The sequence below is a fragment of the Herpailurus yagouaroundi genome, unplaced genomic scaffold (genome assembly GCF_014898765.1).
Source record: "Herpailurus yagouaroundi ecotype Mexico unplaced genomic scaffold, PumYag 182, whole genome shotgun sequence".
NCBI lineage: Eukaryota > Metazoa > Chordata > Mammalia > Carnivora > Felidae > Herpailurus > Herpailurus yagouaroundi.
In genome coordinates, this window is record NW_024412413.1 from 34,803,722 (window position 1) to 34,822,482 (window position 18,761).

Genomic DNA, 18,761 nt, shown 5'->3' on the forward strand with positions numbered 1-18,761 from the left:
ACCTGCTTAATGCCAAAAGTATATATACTTGGCGTGAAATGAGGCATTAGAGTAATTGCAGAAGAAAAGGGTTACTAGAGGCTTTGTACAATATTTTTTAAAGTTGTTGCCTCTAGTTAACATATATGGACTAAGGCACTAAGATCATTAGGTTATTGAAAGTATATGTAAAGTAAGAATGAGTGTGTTGCATGAAGACCAGAGTCCTCTCAAACAACGTTGAGAATAGTATCAGTATTGAAGGAGTTTTGTGACAAAGGTTGGAAAATATTTTTATTATTGTCAAAAGCTCCAGGGACTTTTATTGTCAAAAACTCCAGGGACATGGGAAGGGACTTTTAGTAGTCATGTACTATATAGCGATAGTAGTAATAGCTGTCTAACATGCATTAAAATCTGAATCCTCATAAAAATACCCTGTAGTAACTAATATCCATATTACAAATGGAAAATTGGCCTTATTTATACAGGAAAACACAGTATGTTGGTTAGAGAGCCAGGACTTTAATTTAGACCTTAATTTCAAAACTAGGTATCTCTACCAAGCTACCCTCAACTCCTAACTTGCATTGTGTTGGCATTTGATACTATTATTGGACTGATCTGTGGATCAATTAAGATCATAATGTAGATTTCCATTTACACAGTATGTCATTTACAATAGGCATAGTACAAAATATCTCGTTTTAGTAGTGTCCCTAAATAATAATGGTTAACAACAGGAGAAATGATACTCCTATTAATAGTAGTTATTAAACTTGTATCTACGAAATTCCTACTGTATGTGAGGCAGTGTGCTCTGCACGCATTGCCTATGAGGCTAACAATAACTTCACGATAGAAATTCTGTTTTTTTAAAATGCCGAAAAAAAAATGCTCTGCCATCTTTTAGTGTATATCTTTGTGTATGAAAACGCAGGAAAATTCACTTCACTTGATTGTGGTGTAAAATCTTAGGAAAAAATACTTTTTTTTTTTTTTAAGAGGAAAGGAGGAGAATAAATCCCTGCAGACAACAAAAACACACAAGCAAAATACATGGAAAACTAACCATATTTCAAAATGAGTTGAAATAAATTGTTTTAAGTGATAGAAGCTACAAAATATTTTAAAAATAAAGAATATGACAATTAGAGAAAAGGGAGATTTGAAAACAAGGTGATAGAACTCAGGAAATAATTGTGAATAATAACAATAAAAAAACACTTCCAGGGGCGCCTCGGTGGTGCAGTCGGTTAAGCGTCCGACTTCAGTCAGGTCACGATCTCGCGGTCCGTGAGTTCGAGCCCCGCGTCAGGCTCTGGGCTGATGGCTCAGAGCCTGGAGCCTGTTTCCGATTCTGTGTCTCCCTCTCTCTCTGCCCCTCCCCCGTTCATGCTCTGTCTCTCTCTGTCGCAAAAATAAATAAATGTTGAAAAAAAAAATTAAAAAAAAAAAAACACTTCCAAAGTGATGATCAAATTAAAATGAACACAAAAACAATAAGCACAGTGACTAGTTCCACAAGAATTAGAAGCCAGAAAGGAGTAAATGTTTATTTTTTTAAACAAGAAGAAATAACAAAGAAGCAAAGCGAAGGAATGGAGACAGGAGTTATACAAAGATGACTCAACATGTGTACAATGAAGTCCTCTAAATGCAGTGGCTGGAACGTATCAAACTCTGTAATTCAAGAAACTTGCCTGAAATAAGTGACAACTTGAATGTTGAAAAGGCACATGATATACTTGGAAAAATGCCCATAATAGCCAACACTAGGACGTAGTCTAGGCTATTACTTCAAGACAAAAGAAAAAAAAAAAAAACCCACAAAGATAGAAAGAAGGGAAAAAATAAAGGGCTATCCAGGCAAAAACAATAAAGAAACAAAACGATCATACTTAACTTGGGTGGGGAGATACCATGACCATGAAGGTCGTTTTTCCAGGGAGAGGCTTAGTGCACTCCGGATGCACTGACCGCTGTGATTTCCCCAAATGTGGGAAACTCAACTGCACAATTTGTAGTAATAGGGGACTGTGTTCACACTTTCTCCTTTAAAACAAACAAATAAACAAAACAATCAAAATTATGTATAAGAGAAAAATCAACAAACTTTTTTGTAACAATATTATATAGTTAAGAAATATTTACAGTTCTCAAGGAAAGAAAACATAAGCCAAAGATTTTAAATCCTGCAAAACTCACATTCAAGTGTAGTGACCACAGACAGTTGTGAACTTACAAGAAATTGGGGAATATAGCTACTATGATCTCTCTTTGAAGAATCTAATAGAGAACTATCTTTGCAAAATCAAAAAGTCTGCAGAAACATTGCTACAAGGACTGGTGGGTGGGCAGTAAATATCTCTAGATAAATACTAGGGGATATGGACTAGTATGTAATGATTATATGCTTTGACAATGGTAACATCATTTACCTAAAAGGGTGAACTTTATTTCATGTAAGTGATACCACAACAGCCTTACTTAAAACAACATAAGCCTGATCATTACTAGGTCTAAGTGCTAATTTACAGGAAACAGGAGGATCAAGTGTAGTTGTGAAGCAACACTTGGGGATGTGATCAGAAAAATCCAGACTGTAGGAGTACTATGAGATAAAGTGCCTAGTTGATTTAACAAATAGATTGGAAGAAACAAAAAAGAGAAGTAGGAGGAACCTAGAGAGGAAAAATGGACTTGAGAAATACATCAGTCAGTCACAGTGTGTGGACCTTCTTTCAATTCAAACAGACTATGAAAAGAAGTGAAAGTTTAGATTATATAAAGACTGACTGAATATTGAATGATATTAATTTATTATTGCTAAGTAAAAAAAGAGACTAGGAATTTTTAATGTATTGCAAATATTGTATTTATAGAGTAGAAAGTCACCAGTAGGAGACTTTTCAGTAATTGGTTTAAGAAGGCTTTTGCTAAATGAAAATCACAGTACTTAACTGGTTCCATTTTACTTTATAAATGTTCTTAATTTGTAAGTAATCTTCCAATATGATTTTTTGATTCAGTATAAAATGTCACAGGGTATCATCGATTAAACCTCTGTCAAACTATTGATAATGCACATTTTTAAGGCATAGAAATAATTACCTGTGGCATAATTAAATACTTTCTTTTTATTTAGGTTTATGGAAGACCTGAAAGATATGCTGGGCTTTGCTCCCAACAGATATTACTACTATATGTGGAAATATATTTCTCCTCTAATGCTATTATCACTGCTAATAGCTAGTGTTGTGAATATGGGATTAAGTCCTCCTGGCTATAATGCATGGATTGAAGATAAGGTAAAATACAAAATAAGGAAGCTATGAAAAATATACATAAAATATTATTTTAGGGGTTTTTATCTTTTGCTTCCTTCACAGTATATTTTGCTGTTTAATAAATGGTGTTGTTTTTATGCAGGGATCTTGAGATTTATATTTTGTTTGACCCCAAACATGTATGATTTTGCTGTACATTGTAGTTTGTTTGTTTTTTTAATACATGAGAAACACTGATTTGGTCCTCATTAAAGTAACTGTGTTTATGACACCACAGATGAACCAATAATTATGGGGCCTTTGACTCTAGAAAACATACTGCCTAAACCACCAGGAATATTTTTTCCTACATAAATTTATTAAATCATATCCCAGATACTATATAATAAGAGAATATGCAGTGGCCGTGTACACATAATTTAAGTAAATACTGAAGGAAAGTTTTGTTATAATTGCTTTATATTAGCAAAGACTATTTCAATTTCTGTTTTCAAGGTGCAGATTAGCTACATAATAATAAAGGTACACATTAGCTGTTATAAAACCAAAATCCTTATTTTTCAGAGATATTTCTGACCTTTAACTCTTCTATTGTCAGTAATTATATAACAACAATTAAATTCATGACTGGGGCATAAACAAGTCTGTTAACTCTTACAAAAATCTTGGGGCCAAAATTTAGATTTTTAGGGGTGCCTGGGTGGCTTGGTCGGTTAAGTGTCTGACTCTTGATTTCAGCTTATGTCATAGTCTCACGGTTGTGAGATCCAGCCCCGTGTTGGGTTCCATGGTGAGCGTGGAGCCTGATTGGGCTTCTCTCTCTCCTTCTCTCTCTGCCCCTCCTCTGCTCGTGCTTTCCCTCTCTCAAAATAAATAAATAAACTTTTAAAAAGAAAAAAAAACCCACAAAATTTAGATTTTCAGTTTTTAGAAAGACAGGTGGCACATGTAACATGTAACTATCCCCAAACTTAATGACCAAGAGCAATGCTGATTTATTATTTCTCAGGGTTCTGCAGTTGAGCTGGGCAATTCTTCTTTAGGTTTTTCCTGAGCTAACTCATACAGTTGATTAAACTTGGAGGGTTGGTCTCTGTCCATGTAATCTTTCATTCTTGCCTTCTTCCTAGCATTATTGACTGAGGACAGCATTCTAAGAAACAGAGGCAGAAACTGCAAGGCTTGTGATGCCTAGCCTTGAAAGTTGATTGATGTCACTTTTGTTGGTCAAAGCACATCCGAAGACTCTTTGCTTACAAACCCAAGATAAATACAGGGTTTTTTTTTTTTTTTTCCACATACTTTTAGAGCAAGATAACCAATAATGGGTTTTTTGACTTTCACAGGCATCTGAAGAATTTCTGAGCTATCCAACCTGGGGAATGGTTGTCTGTATCTTGCTGATGGTCCTGGCAATACTCCCTGTCCCAGCTGTCTTCGTCATTCGTCGCTGCAACCTGATAGACAATAGCTCTGGCAATTTAGCATCTGTGACCTATAAGAGAGGAAGGGTCCTGAAAGAGCCTGTAAACTTAGAGGGAGATGATGCAAGCCTCATTCATGGAAAGATACCCAGCGAGATGTCATCTCCAAATTTTGGTAAAAATATTTATCGAAAACAGAGTGGATCACCAACTCTGGATACTGCTCCCAATGGACGATATGGAATAGGGTACTTAATGGCAGATATGCCGGATATGCCAGAATCCGATTTGTAGCCAGGGGGAAAATGTCAGGGGGTTCTATTTGGTTCATTTGTGTGAATGAACATGGGCTCTACTAAGAGAAGCATTGGGCTTCACTTATCAGAGGGCGATCTCAGGTGTTCCTTGGCTGTGATCTTTAATCCTAAGTACATGTAAATTCAACTAGAGCATTCCTTCAGATTCTTTGGTTTACATTTGCGCAGAAAGAGTTACAGATAAAGCTTATAGTGACTGAGGTCCATGTGTGTCAGAATTTTTAAAAATACTTTTGGTGTTTTTTCAAGCATTTCTATCTCAAAAAAAAAAAAAACAGGTGTTACCTCAGTTTGTAATGATTTCTGGTTTAATAGTATTGGCAATTCAAAAATGGTATAATTTAAAATGTATAAGTTTGCCTTCAGGGTAAATCCCAGTATTACAAAAACATTTCTGTAAGTTGGTGCCTCTAAGCACATTTCCATGAACATATTGTGTAGATAGGCTGTACTTATTTTGGTAGCATTGATACCTTCTTAGACAATTAACTGAAGAAGACTGCAAATATTTTCTTATGTAATAGCTGTATAGAGCAATAGTATCAAAGAATAAGAAGGCACTAATGCTGGATGACAGTTTAGATTCAGAGGTGACTGGGGATCATGTGCTCGATGGCTGTATATTTTGTGTAAAATATATGTGTGAAAGTGATCTAAGAATGAGTCACTCAGCGCTCTCAAGAATTATGCAGATTCTGCATTTTCCTATGCCGTGTGCCTAAAAACCTACTTGATATTTATTGTGGTTTCAAGATTACTCATAGTATATTTATATATACTTGCAATGTATATATGTATATTAGTACTCTAAGTACTGATTTGAAAACTTGAAGCAAGATGGCATTTTATTTCATATCTTTCTGTTTTGCTTCTGTTTTATGCAAATATAAATCCTTTTTTAAGTGATTGTTAAGATTGTATGGCATTACATTTTAAGCTACAAATAAATGAAGTTAAAAATGATGTTTGTTTTCCACATTGATTTTTCTTGTATCACCTATACTGGATTATCTTGCATTTCAGTCAGGATTTAGGCATTTCATAATAAGTAATCATCACATTCCAAGAGGGATTAATAAATTGATTAATACAGCTACCACCACTTTAGAGACTAGGGAGAAATAGAATGCTATGGTTAAACGGTGTTCTGATGCAGTCTCACAATTCTTGAAAAAGTAGTCTCCTAGGAAACCATGTGTACACTTGACCACTTGCAGGGTCAGTATTGTCTCTGAAGTGTAAGAAATTGTGACTTTAAAAAAAATTTTTTTTTTTTAACGTTTATTCATCTTTGAGAGACAGAGACAGAGCATGAGTAGGGAAGGGGCAGAGAGAGGGAGACACAGAATCTGAAACAGGCTCCAGGCTCTGAGCTGTCAGCACAGAGCCCGACGCGGGGCTTGAACTCACAGACTGTGAGATCATGACCTGATCCGAAGTCAGACACTCAACAGACTGAGCCACCCAGGCGCCCCTAATTGTGACTTTTTTTAATGAGACTGTTGCATATATGAATTTCGATGAAGCAGACCTCCACTGAGTACCATCTCACTAAAAGGCTTTTATTTATAGCTGCCCTACCACTAGATTAGTCGCATTTATAAAATAACGATGAATACAACAGCAAAATAGGAGAGGTAGGGTACATACCATATCTATTATTTGTGGCGAAATATTTTTGGTCTGCTATAGACTATGTTATCAGACTACGTCGTAGCATTTAAAATATAATTCCGGGGGCGCCTGGGTGGCGCAGTCGGTTAAGCGTCCGACTTCAGCCAGGTCACGATCTCGCGGTCCGTGAGTTCGAGCCCCGCGTCGGGCTCTGGGCTGATGGCTCCGAGCCTGGAGCCTGTTTCCGATTCTGTGTCTCCCTCTCTCTCTGCCCCTCCCCCGTTCATGCTCTGTCTCTCTCTGTCCCAAAAATAAATAAAAACGTTGAAAAAAATATATATAATTCCGCCAGTGACCAAAACTTTTGGTTTTGTTTTTACATTTTCATAAATATTATATTTTGTATCACTTTAAAATTTAGGAACATTTTATAGATAGGCAATGTATGCACATTATAAAGAACTCAAAATTGATACCAGTTTAGTGTAAATTTCCTTTCCAACAGTTCTCCTAGTCACCCGATTCCATTCTTCAAGGCACCACCATTACCAGTTTCTTATGTATCCTTTTGGAGATGCTCTATGTAGAGCATAAATAACAGCATTCTGTGTTCTGTTTTCTGGATCTTATTTCAGTGAATAATTTATTCTGGACAGTGTTTCATGTGAAAGCACATAGATCTGACTGATTATTTCAGAAGCTGAAGTAATAAATTTTGTTTATTTTTATGTTGAAGCAATAGTTTTTATAAGCTTCCCCAATATTAAAGAATTTGTACCAAATACTTACTTTACCTGCTGGCCTTTACTTTGTCATGACCATAGATTGTCAAATAGCACCATCCCCCTTTGCTCCTCCCCCTCTTGCCATAGGCCATTTATCTACAGTTTGGATTCCTGCCTTCCGCTGGCGAACAGATCTCTTCTCTTCTATTCACCCAGTAATGTGAAGAATGCAGGAATCCTGTAGAACGGAAGAGAATCTGAACTGTTTCTAATGCCCCCACTTAGCAAATGAGGCAACTAGACAGTGAAGAGAGCAAGGTCTTCTCTCATTTCTGCTGCTTTTAGTCCGTCAGTTCTTCAGCTGTTCGTTCATTTACTCATTTGCCCACTTTTTCTTGAGCATCTCTTCAAGCATCTAATTTGTTCTTAGTACTAAGCCAAGGCACTACCCTAATTAACGTGAACTGTTTATCTTGATCCTATTTTCTCCTGTTTGTCTGGGGGACCCCTTTCCCACGCTTTCCCGGACAGCACGGTATTTAATCAATAAGCGGTAGTGTGTATGAGTTATCCTTCTCTGTGCTCTAAAATTTGAGGTTTACTTGTTTTCGTATCACTTTCACTATGTCTGTAAGCTCTGGCCTGAATTGTACTCGGATGTAACATAGTCAAGGTTGTCTGGTTTTAAATGGAAAGGAGGCTGGGGAGTGGAACAATAAGGCTAATAGAACGTTCAATGTGGGGCAAAAAGAAGGGGAGAAGATGTACTCACTGTTAGGTGTTGGAATCATAAGGAGGGAGTCTAATAGTTTGATGCGACAAAGTCTTGGGATGTAATTTTCTGAAAGTATATTTGTATTTCCATGTGGTTATGTCTATGTGCATTTTTTAAAGGAGGAAGATACATTATAGAATCTTCAAATGGGCAAGTGATCCCAGAAAGTTTAAGAGTAAGATGTAGTGCTTCTTAACTGTAATTATGCCTTACAGTTACTAAAGACATTATTTCCAACCTATTGAATGTGAATTCTTTCGGGATTGGATGCAGGACAATGACTGTTTTTTTTGGTTTTTGTTTTTAAACTTATTCCAGTGTGCATTCTTGGTTAGGAACCGTGGATATGAAGAAGATGAGAAGAAGGACAAGTAAATGTGAATTCTAATTGTCTTCACTCAAACAGAATAAAAATGAAGATGCTATAGCTGTGATAACTGGGGAGAAAAATAATGTAGGTGGATAGAAGTTGGAATTCATAATTTGAAAAATAATTTGAAAAGTAAAATATCTTTCTCCTTTTGAGTTTATTCCAGTCACTGTTGCCTGAACACTCCCCAGAAATGATCCATATCTATGTCGATTGAATATGAATAAAATCAATACTGATTATATCAATTATATGGATTTTTCCCCTAAATTTTACTTATAAATTTTTGGGGCCATAAAGTTTTGATAAAAAGAAAAAAAAATGTAAAACTCTAGAAAACTATTGGAAATATTAAAGATAAAACTTTCCATAAGCTAGTCATTACTGAGTATAGCATACTTTACCTTTATAACTACCACTGAAGTAAAAGGTTTCATATGTTGTTTTGCCTCAAATGACTGACTCCCAAATTGGCTCATTGTGTCTAGTTACTGGACATATGTCCCCATCTGAAACATTGCCTAAAGGATGCCTATCATGTGGAGGTTTTCTTTAAAGGAGAAAAAAGCCTGGGACATTATCTTGTCCTAAATTCAGTGCCCTTTGGGCTCTGCTATTGCTTTAACACACCAGTCACTCCTAGCACTCTCATTAGAATACACACACAGGGGTGCCTGGGTGGCTTTGTTGGTTAAGCGTCCGACTTCGGCTCAGGTCATGATCTCAGGGTCCGTGAGTCCGAGCCCCGCGTCGGGCTCTGTGCTGACAGCTCAGAGCCTGGAGCCTGTTTCAGATTCTGTGTCTCCCTCTCTCTCTGCCCCTCTCTGTCTCAAAAATAAACGTTTAAAAAGAATACACACACACATACCACCACTGCAACCACCAATAATAAATAACACAATCAAAACACCTGATTTATATGACTGGGCAAAAACATGTCCTGTGGTACCCAGGTAGTGCCACGTGAGGTACCATGTACGTATAAAGAACCATGCCACATAGATGAATTAATGGTGGTATCCCTGTTGCTTTTCTTTCCCCCTATTTGCCTTTTCAGGCTATATTCAGTTGCACAGTAAGGAAGATAAAGCTTTTTAGAGAAGAGTGGCATTAATGTTTCTGAAAATACAATTTTCTTAAGAAAAATCCATTAAAAGAGTGGCAAAAACATCATTTTACTGTTCTTTCTTTTTTTTTTTTTATGTTTATTATTTTGACACAGAGTGAGAGAGCAAGTAGGGGACAGGAGGAGAGAGAGGGAGACAGAGGTCTGAGGCAGTATCTGTGTGCTGTCAGTGCAGAGCCCAAAGTGGGACTCAAACTCCTGAACCAAACCAAGATATCATGACCTAAGCCCAAGTCATGTGCTTTACCGACTGAGCTACATAGGCGCCCCAATTTTACTGTTATTTAAAGGGATGCTTATAAAAAACAAAAAAGCAGGACCAATCTGAAAAGATTGAGTAAAGCTTAAAATTTTCAAGCGTGGTAGCAAGGTGGCATTCATTTGATCTGCTCATCACTGGCACTCACCCACATTGTTGACCAGGTCAACAGAATTCATAGATGCAGGTGCCTGGCTTATATTCATTTTCCCTAGCGTAGTATCTCTCTTATCAAGATTATGTTTCCCCTCCCCCCTTCATGTTAAAGCTTTGCTGTAATTTGAATAATTATTAAAAGGATCAATCCAAGAACATTCAGGGTCAGTTAAGTCAATATCTGGCAGAATTAAACAAGGAAGATACCCCCTCCGAGCAAGAGGGAACAGGATGGCCCAATCTCTCTGCTTAGCTAATCAAATAAAAGTTTCTTCATTATGTACTTTTTAAATACAATTTTGGGTAGAATCATTCAATTCAGCCTTTTATAAAAAATCATATGAGATTTAATCATCTCAATCCTTTTCTTCTGGGTTACCGTATGAAGTAATGCAGTATTAGTGTAGACAACCAGACAAATATCCAACCAGCCGTTCTAAATACGTATGTCTTCTCCCCATTTCCTTGTCCAAGTGAGGTCACTGATAAACTCATTCTGAGACTTAGATTCAATAGAATAAATCTAATTATTGATATAATGCACCCTTTATCATGATATGGAATTTCTTATCTATTTTATTTTCACTTTTTAACTTGTAGTCATGACTCATATCCATTAAAAATAGCATTTTCCCATCCAAAACTCTTTCATTTTTAGTTTTTTCCCACCTCTTCATAAAATATTTATATTCAAACAAATCCCAACCCAAACAATAGATTAAGCTGCCTTCCTCTTGAATTTTACAGATGAATTACAATAGCAAAACAGCACACATATTTTTACCTTCTTTTTATTTTAGGTCCGTATCCTAAACTTGAATTTTTCAAAGTTTTAAGCTTTTGCATTTCAGAGTTTTTCAAATAAGGCTTTTAAAACTGGTTCTCTATTTTAGGCAGAGTAAGCAAAATACCTCTAGAATAGGAGTGACAGAGGCATCATTTTTTTTTTTTTTTTGGTATTCTTATTACAAAAGTAAACTTCATAATGCATACAGTGCTGACAAGCACTAGTCCAGAGAATTTGTCTTGATTTTGCGATGATTAAATGGAAAAGTACCCAGAATTTCATAAGTAGCTTGTCTCATAAGAATTTAATAGCTGTTTATGATTAAGACACAAGTATTTCTTTACTATAATCAAATAATTTCAGGTAATGTCAAGGGCATAAAGGAAGGTCTTATAATAGGGAGAAAATATTTTTGGCATTAAACAGTCCCATTTCCGAATAAAAATAATGCTGATTATTATTTGACAATAGTCTGAAATGAATTCTGAATCTCTGTCTTTACATCATTGTTCCAGTCATCAGAGGGGAAAGCAATTTATCTATGAATGAGTCTTTGTCTTTTAATAGGGGGAAAAAAAAAACGATTGCCGATGTGATATCATTAAAGAAAGACATTGGCTCTGGTCCGTTCAGAGAAAATAGGGAGATGTTTCCGGCTGAAGAGCTTCCTGGTGCGCACTAGATGGATGAACAGACTGTGGGACTTGGCTTTCCTTTCCCATGCCGTGATACCTTTCACTGTTCAGCCAGGCATGGCAGCTTTGTCTGCTTTTATTGATTAACTCTCAGGGCTAACTCAGAGGCTTCTGCTGTCCAGGTTTCAGATTTGTCCAGCTGGTTTCACACAAAGGGAATACTAGGAATGTAGCCCTAACAGCAGCCGCATCTTAAGCACATAGGAACTAACTGAGGTCAGGGTCATTGCTTAGCATAACCTATGGAAATTCTGGAAAAGTAGCTCCCACAAGTTACTCACATTTTAAGAAGCACAATATGTTTTAGGTAATAGGGATTTGAAAGGCTGGAGACTCAGCTACTGAAAATTACCGTCCAAATATTTGAAACAGTGAAGTGTAAACATTCCACGTAAGAGCTCTAATATTGAGACCTGGGCAGCTAAGTATAGAGAACTTACCTATCGCATCCCTAGACTTTATGAACACCACTTCAAATGGGTATTTACAGATATTCATTGACTTATGAAGGGGTTACATCCTGATAAACCCATTGTAAGTTGAAAATATGTCGAAAGTACATTCAATACATCTAACCTACTGAACATCATAGCTCAGCCTAGCCCATCTTAAGCTGTTCAGAACACTTCCATTAGCCTACAGTTGGGCAAAATCACCTAACAAAGTCCATTTTATAATAAACTGGAATATCTCATGTGGTTTATTGAATACTGTACTGAACAGGAGAAAGAGCATGGTTGTAGGGGCACAGAGTGGTCATGTGTTGATTAGTTTACCCTCATGATCACATGGCTGATGGGGAGCTGTGGCACACAGCCACTGCCCAGCATCTCAAGAGAGAGTATCATACTACATATTGCCAGCTTGGAAAAAACTCAAAAGGAGAAATATGGTTTCTACTGAATGCATATGGTTTTGCACCATCATAAAGTTGAACCCTCGTAAGTCAAACCATCGTTGGGTAGGGGACAATCTGTATAGTTTAGCTGGGTAGTCCTAAGCTCAAAGCTAACCAAATTTCCTTCAGCTTTTTCCTCCTACTTTGCCCACTTCCAGGGTAGTGTTCTCTGCTCTTTCTTCTCCTCTTTTCCTTAACTCTTATCCATCAGTCAGGGAATAAGTAACTAGAAAAATTTTAGGTTTTAGCTCCACTCTGATAGGCACCGACTGTTTGCTAGCAAGTACAGTCTTAAATCAGTTCCACCTTTATTTTTTTTTTTTAACATTTTATTTATCTTTGAGAGACAGAGAGACAGAACGCGAGTGGGGGAGGGGTAGAGAGAGAGGGAGGCACAGAGTCTGAAGCAGGTTCCAGGCTCTGAACTGTCAGCACAGAGCCCGACGCAGGGCTGGAACCCACAAATTGCAAGATCATGACCTGAGCCGAAGTTGGACACTTAATCAACTGAGCCACCCAGGTGCCCCAAATCAGTTCCACCTTTAATCCATAGAGCCCCTAGTGCCTAGGGAGGCAATGGATAGGGCTTCTACTCAACTCTACCTCCCCTCTTTTATTCAACTAAAGCAGCTTCACTTTTTTTTTTTTTTGTTTTTAAGTTGGACAACATTTCATTAAAGAAATGAATTCCAAGTTTACAAGAGGCTATATGCAAACTACACACATATACAATAACACTATGGTTCTGGAGTCGGATTTTTTTTTTCTTATTACAAGCTCTACCGCTTACTATGATGTAACTCTGGACAACTTACCAAGCCAATCTACACCTCAGTTTCCTTATCTGTAAGGTGGGATTGATAATAGTGTCTAACACAGATAGCTATTTTGAAAATTAAAGAAGATGATGAGATACAATATTCAGCACAGTTGCTGGCCCATATGAAATGATCATTATATTTAGGCATTCATCAAAGGCTGAAGATTATCCTTTGCAAGCTTGAGGCTTTTCATAATCCCTAAAAATCAAACCATATATTAAATTTTCCTATTTTTCCTATGTGTAATACTAGTCTTGAGATGCCAAGACACATTAGGCTTCTTTATTTGGAAATGGCCAAGGCATTACATACTTCTATTCTGTTACATTACAAATACATTTCCCAAGCCCATGCCACATGTAAATTATAGTCAAATTAGAGATACAGAATAAGTTATAATATCCAACCAATGAGTGCAGGGTTGAAGATTAAAGATGTGGCCTAAAAGTCAAGAGTCAGAGCCCCAAGGAAGAAATGGGAGCTAAGAGTCAGAAGAGAGAATAAGGTCTGAGGGATCAGAGCTTTGTGAATGGAGATACCAAGATCCCCTTCCTATGGGAATAGCAATGGTTTGTTGTATTGGCTTAAAAACCAGGTCAGTGACAACCCTCCTTGCCTTCTATTGGCATAATATAGCTGGATGACAGGTACATCTACGGAAAGCAAGGTGGATGCTGGATAGTGATAAACTCAGACACTTCAAGTTAAACATATTTGATAATCTACAGAGCAGGAGGGAATGTTAGGGACTGGATTACATGTCTAAATCATTCAAAATGATTTTTAAAAAGGAAAGTAACTAAGATTCACGTGTGCTAAGGGAATAACACATATCTGAAGGCCAGACTGTGCTAACAGGCTGCCGGCTTACAACCACATCCATGCACAATACCTCATCTGTCTCTGTATAAAGTCTTGGGAATCACATGGCCAAGGAATATTTCTTCATACACTATTGTCTTGGCAGGCAAATGAGAAGACACTAGACTTAACTTATAAAAACTTTTGAGTGATTAGATAATTGCATTCACCTAAATAGATAGTCACATTGAAAATTCAGAGAGGGGAAAATACTATATAAAAATGCCTTGCAAAATATAATGATGGCCTTTTCACATAAGTCAACTAACTGACTATCCCTTGGCAAATTCTGTATATGAAGTCAGTATAAAGGCAGAACTAAGAGAGAGAGTGTATTCATTTTCTATGGCTGCCAAAACAAAGTACCACATTGGGTGGCTTAAAAAACAGAAACGTATTCTCTCGAAGTTGTGGAAACTTCAACTCTGAAAGTTCTAGAGGAAAGTCTACCCCACGCCTTTTTCTTAGTTGTGGTGGTTTTGAGCAATGCTTGGTGCTCCTTAACTTGAAGATGTATCAGTGCAATCTCTACTTTCTTCATCACATGATGTTCTCCCTTCATGTGTCTGTATAACTTCTATTCTTATAAGGACACCAGTGCTTTTAGATTAGGGCCCATCCTGATTCAGTAAGACTTCATCTTGATTTGGTCTTCAACAACCCTATTTCCAAATAAGGTCACATTCATCAGGAGCAGGGGTTAGTACCTCAACATATCTTTTTGCGAGACACGTTCAACTGACAGCAGAGAAGGTTGAGGCTGTGTTCATTTATGTCCAGTTTCCCTGATGAAATATAAATCTGATACTGCTATGAGTAACAATAAAAGAATAGACTTCACTATTTCCTTCATATTTCTGGAAAAAAATGCAGATAACAAGAGCATGTAAAAGTGTAATCCTGATCTGATCCTTCTCTTAAAAATCCTTCTAAGGCTCTGCATTTCCTTTGGATAAATTAGAAACTACTTAAGATGGTAGACCTGGTTCTTCATAAGTTTCTGCCTTACCCGTGGCTCATATTTTTCCTAGCATATTTTACACCCCAGCCATATATTATTGCTATATTTATGCTTCTTTGAATGTTCTAAATTCCTTCTAACCCATTTCTTTGTACATATTGTTTTACGGATTCAGACTGTTCTCCATTCTTCCCCATTCCTCCTTTTGTCTTTGGCTAGAATCAACACATCTTTCAGTTCTCAGTTTAGAAGGTATTTTCCTTTGTGGATTTGTTTGCCCTATTTATATGCTCTACTTACCTTTGGAACAACACTCATCACATTATATTCAAGTCCTCTGTTTCCCACATTAGTTTATAAATTCCCAAAGGTTAGATGTTTTATATTATTCAGAATTATATTTCCTGAAGTTATGTATTCTTGGCACAAAATAGACCTGCAACTTTTTTTTTTAATGAAACAGGAATAGGAGAGGAGGAGGTAATGAAGGAGGAAGAAGCATCAGAAGAGAATAAACATATATCTGAATGCCCACACTCTTATTAAATAGAATCAACTAGTCTACCTATTCAATTTTTTTAAACTTATGAAAATTATCTATATAGAGATGAGCTGGCAATTTCTAGGTTCTTTGCAGGATCATTGATAAATATATCAGATCTTTATATAAAATACCTTGATAGTATCAAAAGGCAAGGGAATTAAAAGCAAAAATGAACTATTGGGACCTCATCTAGATAAAAAGCTTCTGCACTGCAATGGAAACAATCAACAAAACTAAAAGGCAACTTATAGAGTGGGAAAAGATATTTGCAAATGACATATCAGACAAAGGGCTAGTATCCAAAAATCTATAAAGAACTGATCAAACTCCACACCTGAAAGACAAATAATGCAGTGAAAAAATGGGCAGAAGACATGAATAGACGCTTTTTCCAAAGAAGACATCCAGGTGGCCAACAGACACATTAAGCAATGCTCAATGTCACTCATCCTCATGGAAATACAAGTCAAAGCCACTCTGATGGGTCAAAGACCCATCTCACATGGGTCAGAGGGGCTAAAGTGAACAAATCAGGGCACTATAGATGCTGGAGAGGATGTACAGAAATAGGAACCCTCTTGAACTGTTGGTAGGAATGCAAACTGATGCAGCCACTCTGGGAAACAGTGTGGAGGTTCCTCAAAAAATTGAAAATAGAACTACCTGGGGCGCCTGGGTGGCTCAGTCGGTTGAGTGTCCGACTTAGGCTCAGTCATGATCTCGTGGTCCATGAGTTCAAGCCCCGCGGTGGGCTCTGTGCTGACAGCTCAGAGCCTGGAGCCTGTTTCAGATTCTGTGTCTCCCTTTCTCTCTGACCCTCCCCCATTCATACTCTGTCTCTCTCTCTGTCTCAAAAGTAAATAAACGTTAAAAAAAAAATAGCACTGCTAGGAATTTACCCAAGGGATACAGGAGTGCTGATGCATGGGGGCATTTGTACCCTTATGTTTATAGCAGCGCTTTTAACAATAGCCAAATTATGGAAAGAGCCTAAGTGTCCATCAACTGATGAATGGATAAAGAAATTGTGGTTTATATACACAATGGAATACTACGTGGCAATGAGAAAGAATAAAATCATGCCATTGCAGCAATGTGGATGGAACTGGAGGGTAATATGCTAAGTGAAATAAGTCAGTCAAAGACAGATGTCATATGTTTTCACTCATATGTGGAATTTGAGAAACTGAATGGAAGAACATGGGGGAAAGGAATGGGAAAAAAATAGTTACAAACAGAGAGGGAGAGAGGCAAACCATAAGAGACTCTTAAATACAGACAATAAACTGAGGGTTGATGGGGGATGGGGGAGAGAGGAAAGTGGGTGATGGGCATTGAGGAAGGCACTTGGGATGAACACTGGGTGTTGCATGTAATCCAATTTGACAATAAATTATATACAATAAAATAAAATAAAATAAAAAATAAATTACCTTGATCATAGAGAACCAGAAGAGTTTTGGAATTCAACACAGGGAATCAAGTTGCCTGGGTTTAAATGCCAGATCTGCTACTTAGTATCCAAGTGACCTTGAATAATTCACATCTCCTTGCCTCCTTTTCTTCACCTGTAAGTTATGGATGATAACAGCACCTAACTCATAAGGTTGATGTGAGAATACAGTGAGTTAATATATGTAGAATGCTATGCACCTAGATCAATGCATATCAAACAGTACATTATATAATGATAATTCATATTTTCATAATTTTCTTATTTTATCTAGCTTTTCCATCTGGATTAACTAGACATGTTAACCAGCCAGTATTTAAACATTAAAATGAGTATTTTCAGCCACCCTCAAAACTTAATGGTCAAATATTATATTTCAGTTTTCCATTAAATATACTATTATAATTTTGATACAAATTCAAGGATACCATGTGAGAAGGAAATCTGTAGAAATTTTATACTGATTAGCTCAAGGGAAAAAGGTATATACAAATAAGTTTTTTAAAAGTGTTGTGTTGTGGTCAGGAAATTAACAAAAGAAAATACTAAATGAACAGAATTGAGTATAATGAATTGAATCATATTTTAAAAATATTTTTTTATTCCTCTACTTCAAGAGAGGTGTAAAATCACTGACTGTCATTCAAGTATGTTCCATAAGAGGGCAGTAGCACATTTCCATATCAATAGAAGGTTTTCAAATATTTTCATTCCCATTATGTCCAAGTAAATTGACAAGGCTTTAGAAAGTGTATGTTTATGTAAAAGATCTTGTTTTCTAAGGCTTGAAGTTTTATGTTTTACATCTCTATTACCTTATAAATTTAAAGAAAAATGCTTTTATTTCTATGCTGAAATAAACCTTTATAAAATTACAAGACCAACATAATTGATTCTTGAAAACAAAATACAAATAATCATTAAAAATCTTGTCTTCTTAAATGAAGGCAACCATCAAGAAAATTGACATAATATATTGATATTCCAATAACATTTCTGGACATTAAGAAAATATTTTTAAAACACTTTAAATTAAAATATAAGTAGTTAAATAATATTACATAAGTTTCCATCATTGTTTAGATATTTATTGTGTGTATGTGTGTATTAGTGTGTAGAATGCCGGAATCATCTTTGAAATAAATAGTACCTCTTTGTAATAGATAGTTTACCAAAATAAATTTATTCACATTATTTTGTATAATATGCTGACAAGTATATAATATTTTCCATTGATGTAGATTTGTAATGTTTCTTTAAAAATGTACAGACAGTTTAATGGTAGTTGTTTAAGGTATGATTTGGGGGATACACACATTCTTGAAGAACATAAATCTGAGGAGTGTTAATGTTAATATTGACATGAATTGAACCTGATATCAATAATACTACCCAAAATATATTTCAATAGCAACAGGTAACATTTTTTAGCTAAGTGCTTGTTACATGCCAGGTAAAGCTCATGGCAGAATTTTATGGTTCTGATCTCATTTATTCTTCACAGCTTCTCTTTCAGTTAGCCATCTTAATACTATGATCGTCTTTTTATAAAGATTAAAACCTGTTGCCCAAATCACAATGCTAGTAATTTGCAGAATCAGGTCTCAAGGAGCCCGAGACTTCAACCAGTTTGCAAGAATAAAGCACTAAACATTTGACACTTTTTTTAAAAAATAGGAGATTATAAAAACTAGATAGGCAATCTT

General features: G+C 36.3%; 1 protein-coding gene and 1 non-coding gene across 4 annotated transcripts in view; both read left to right on the forward strand.

Annotated features, from left to right (window-relative positions):
* Positions 1 to 5,973, forward strand: part of SLC6A15 (solute carrier family 6 member 15) — a 38,666-nt gene extending 32,693 nt beyond the window's left edge. For all 3 annotated transcript variants that reach the window (XM_040491298.1, XM_040491299.1, XM_040491300.1), the window contains exons 11-12: positions 3,128 to 3,290; positions 4,616 to 5,973. In XM_040491298.1, the coding sequence (XP_040347232.1) occupies positions 3,128 to 3,290; positions 4,616 to 4,987 (535 nt within the window). In that variant the 3' untranslated portion in view covers positions 4,988 to 5,973. The remainder of the gene's footprint in view (positions 1 to 3,127; positions 3,291 to 4,615) is intronic.
* On the forward strand, positions 1,877 to 2,037 carry LOC121041144 (U1 spliceosomal RNA). Its single transcript, XR_005795591.1, has one exon. It is a non-coding gene; the product is annotated as a U1 spliceosomal RNA (small nuclear RNA).
* Positions 5,974 to 18,761: the final 12,788 nt, after the last annotated feature.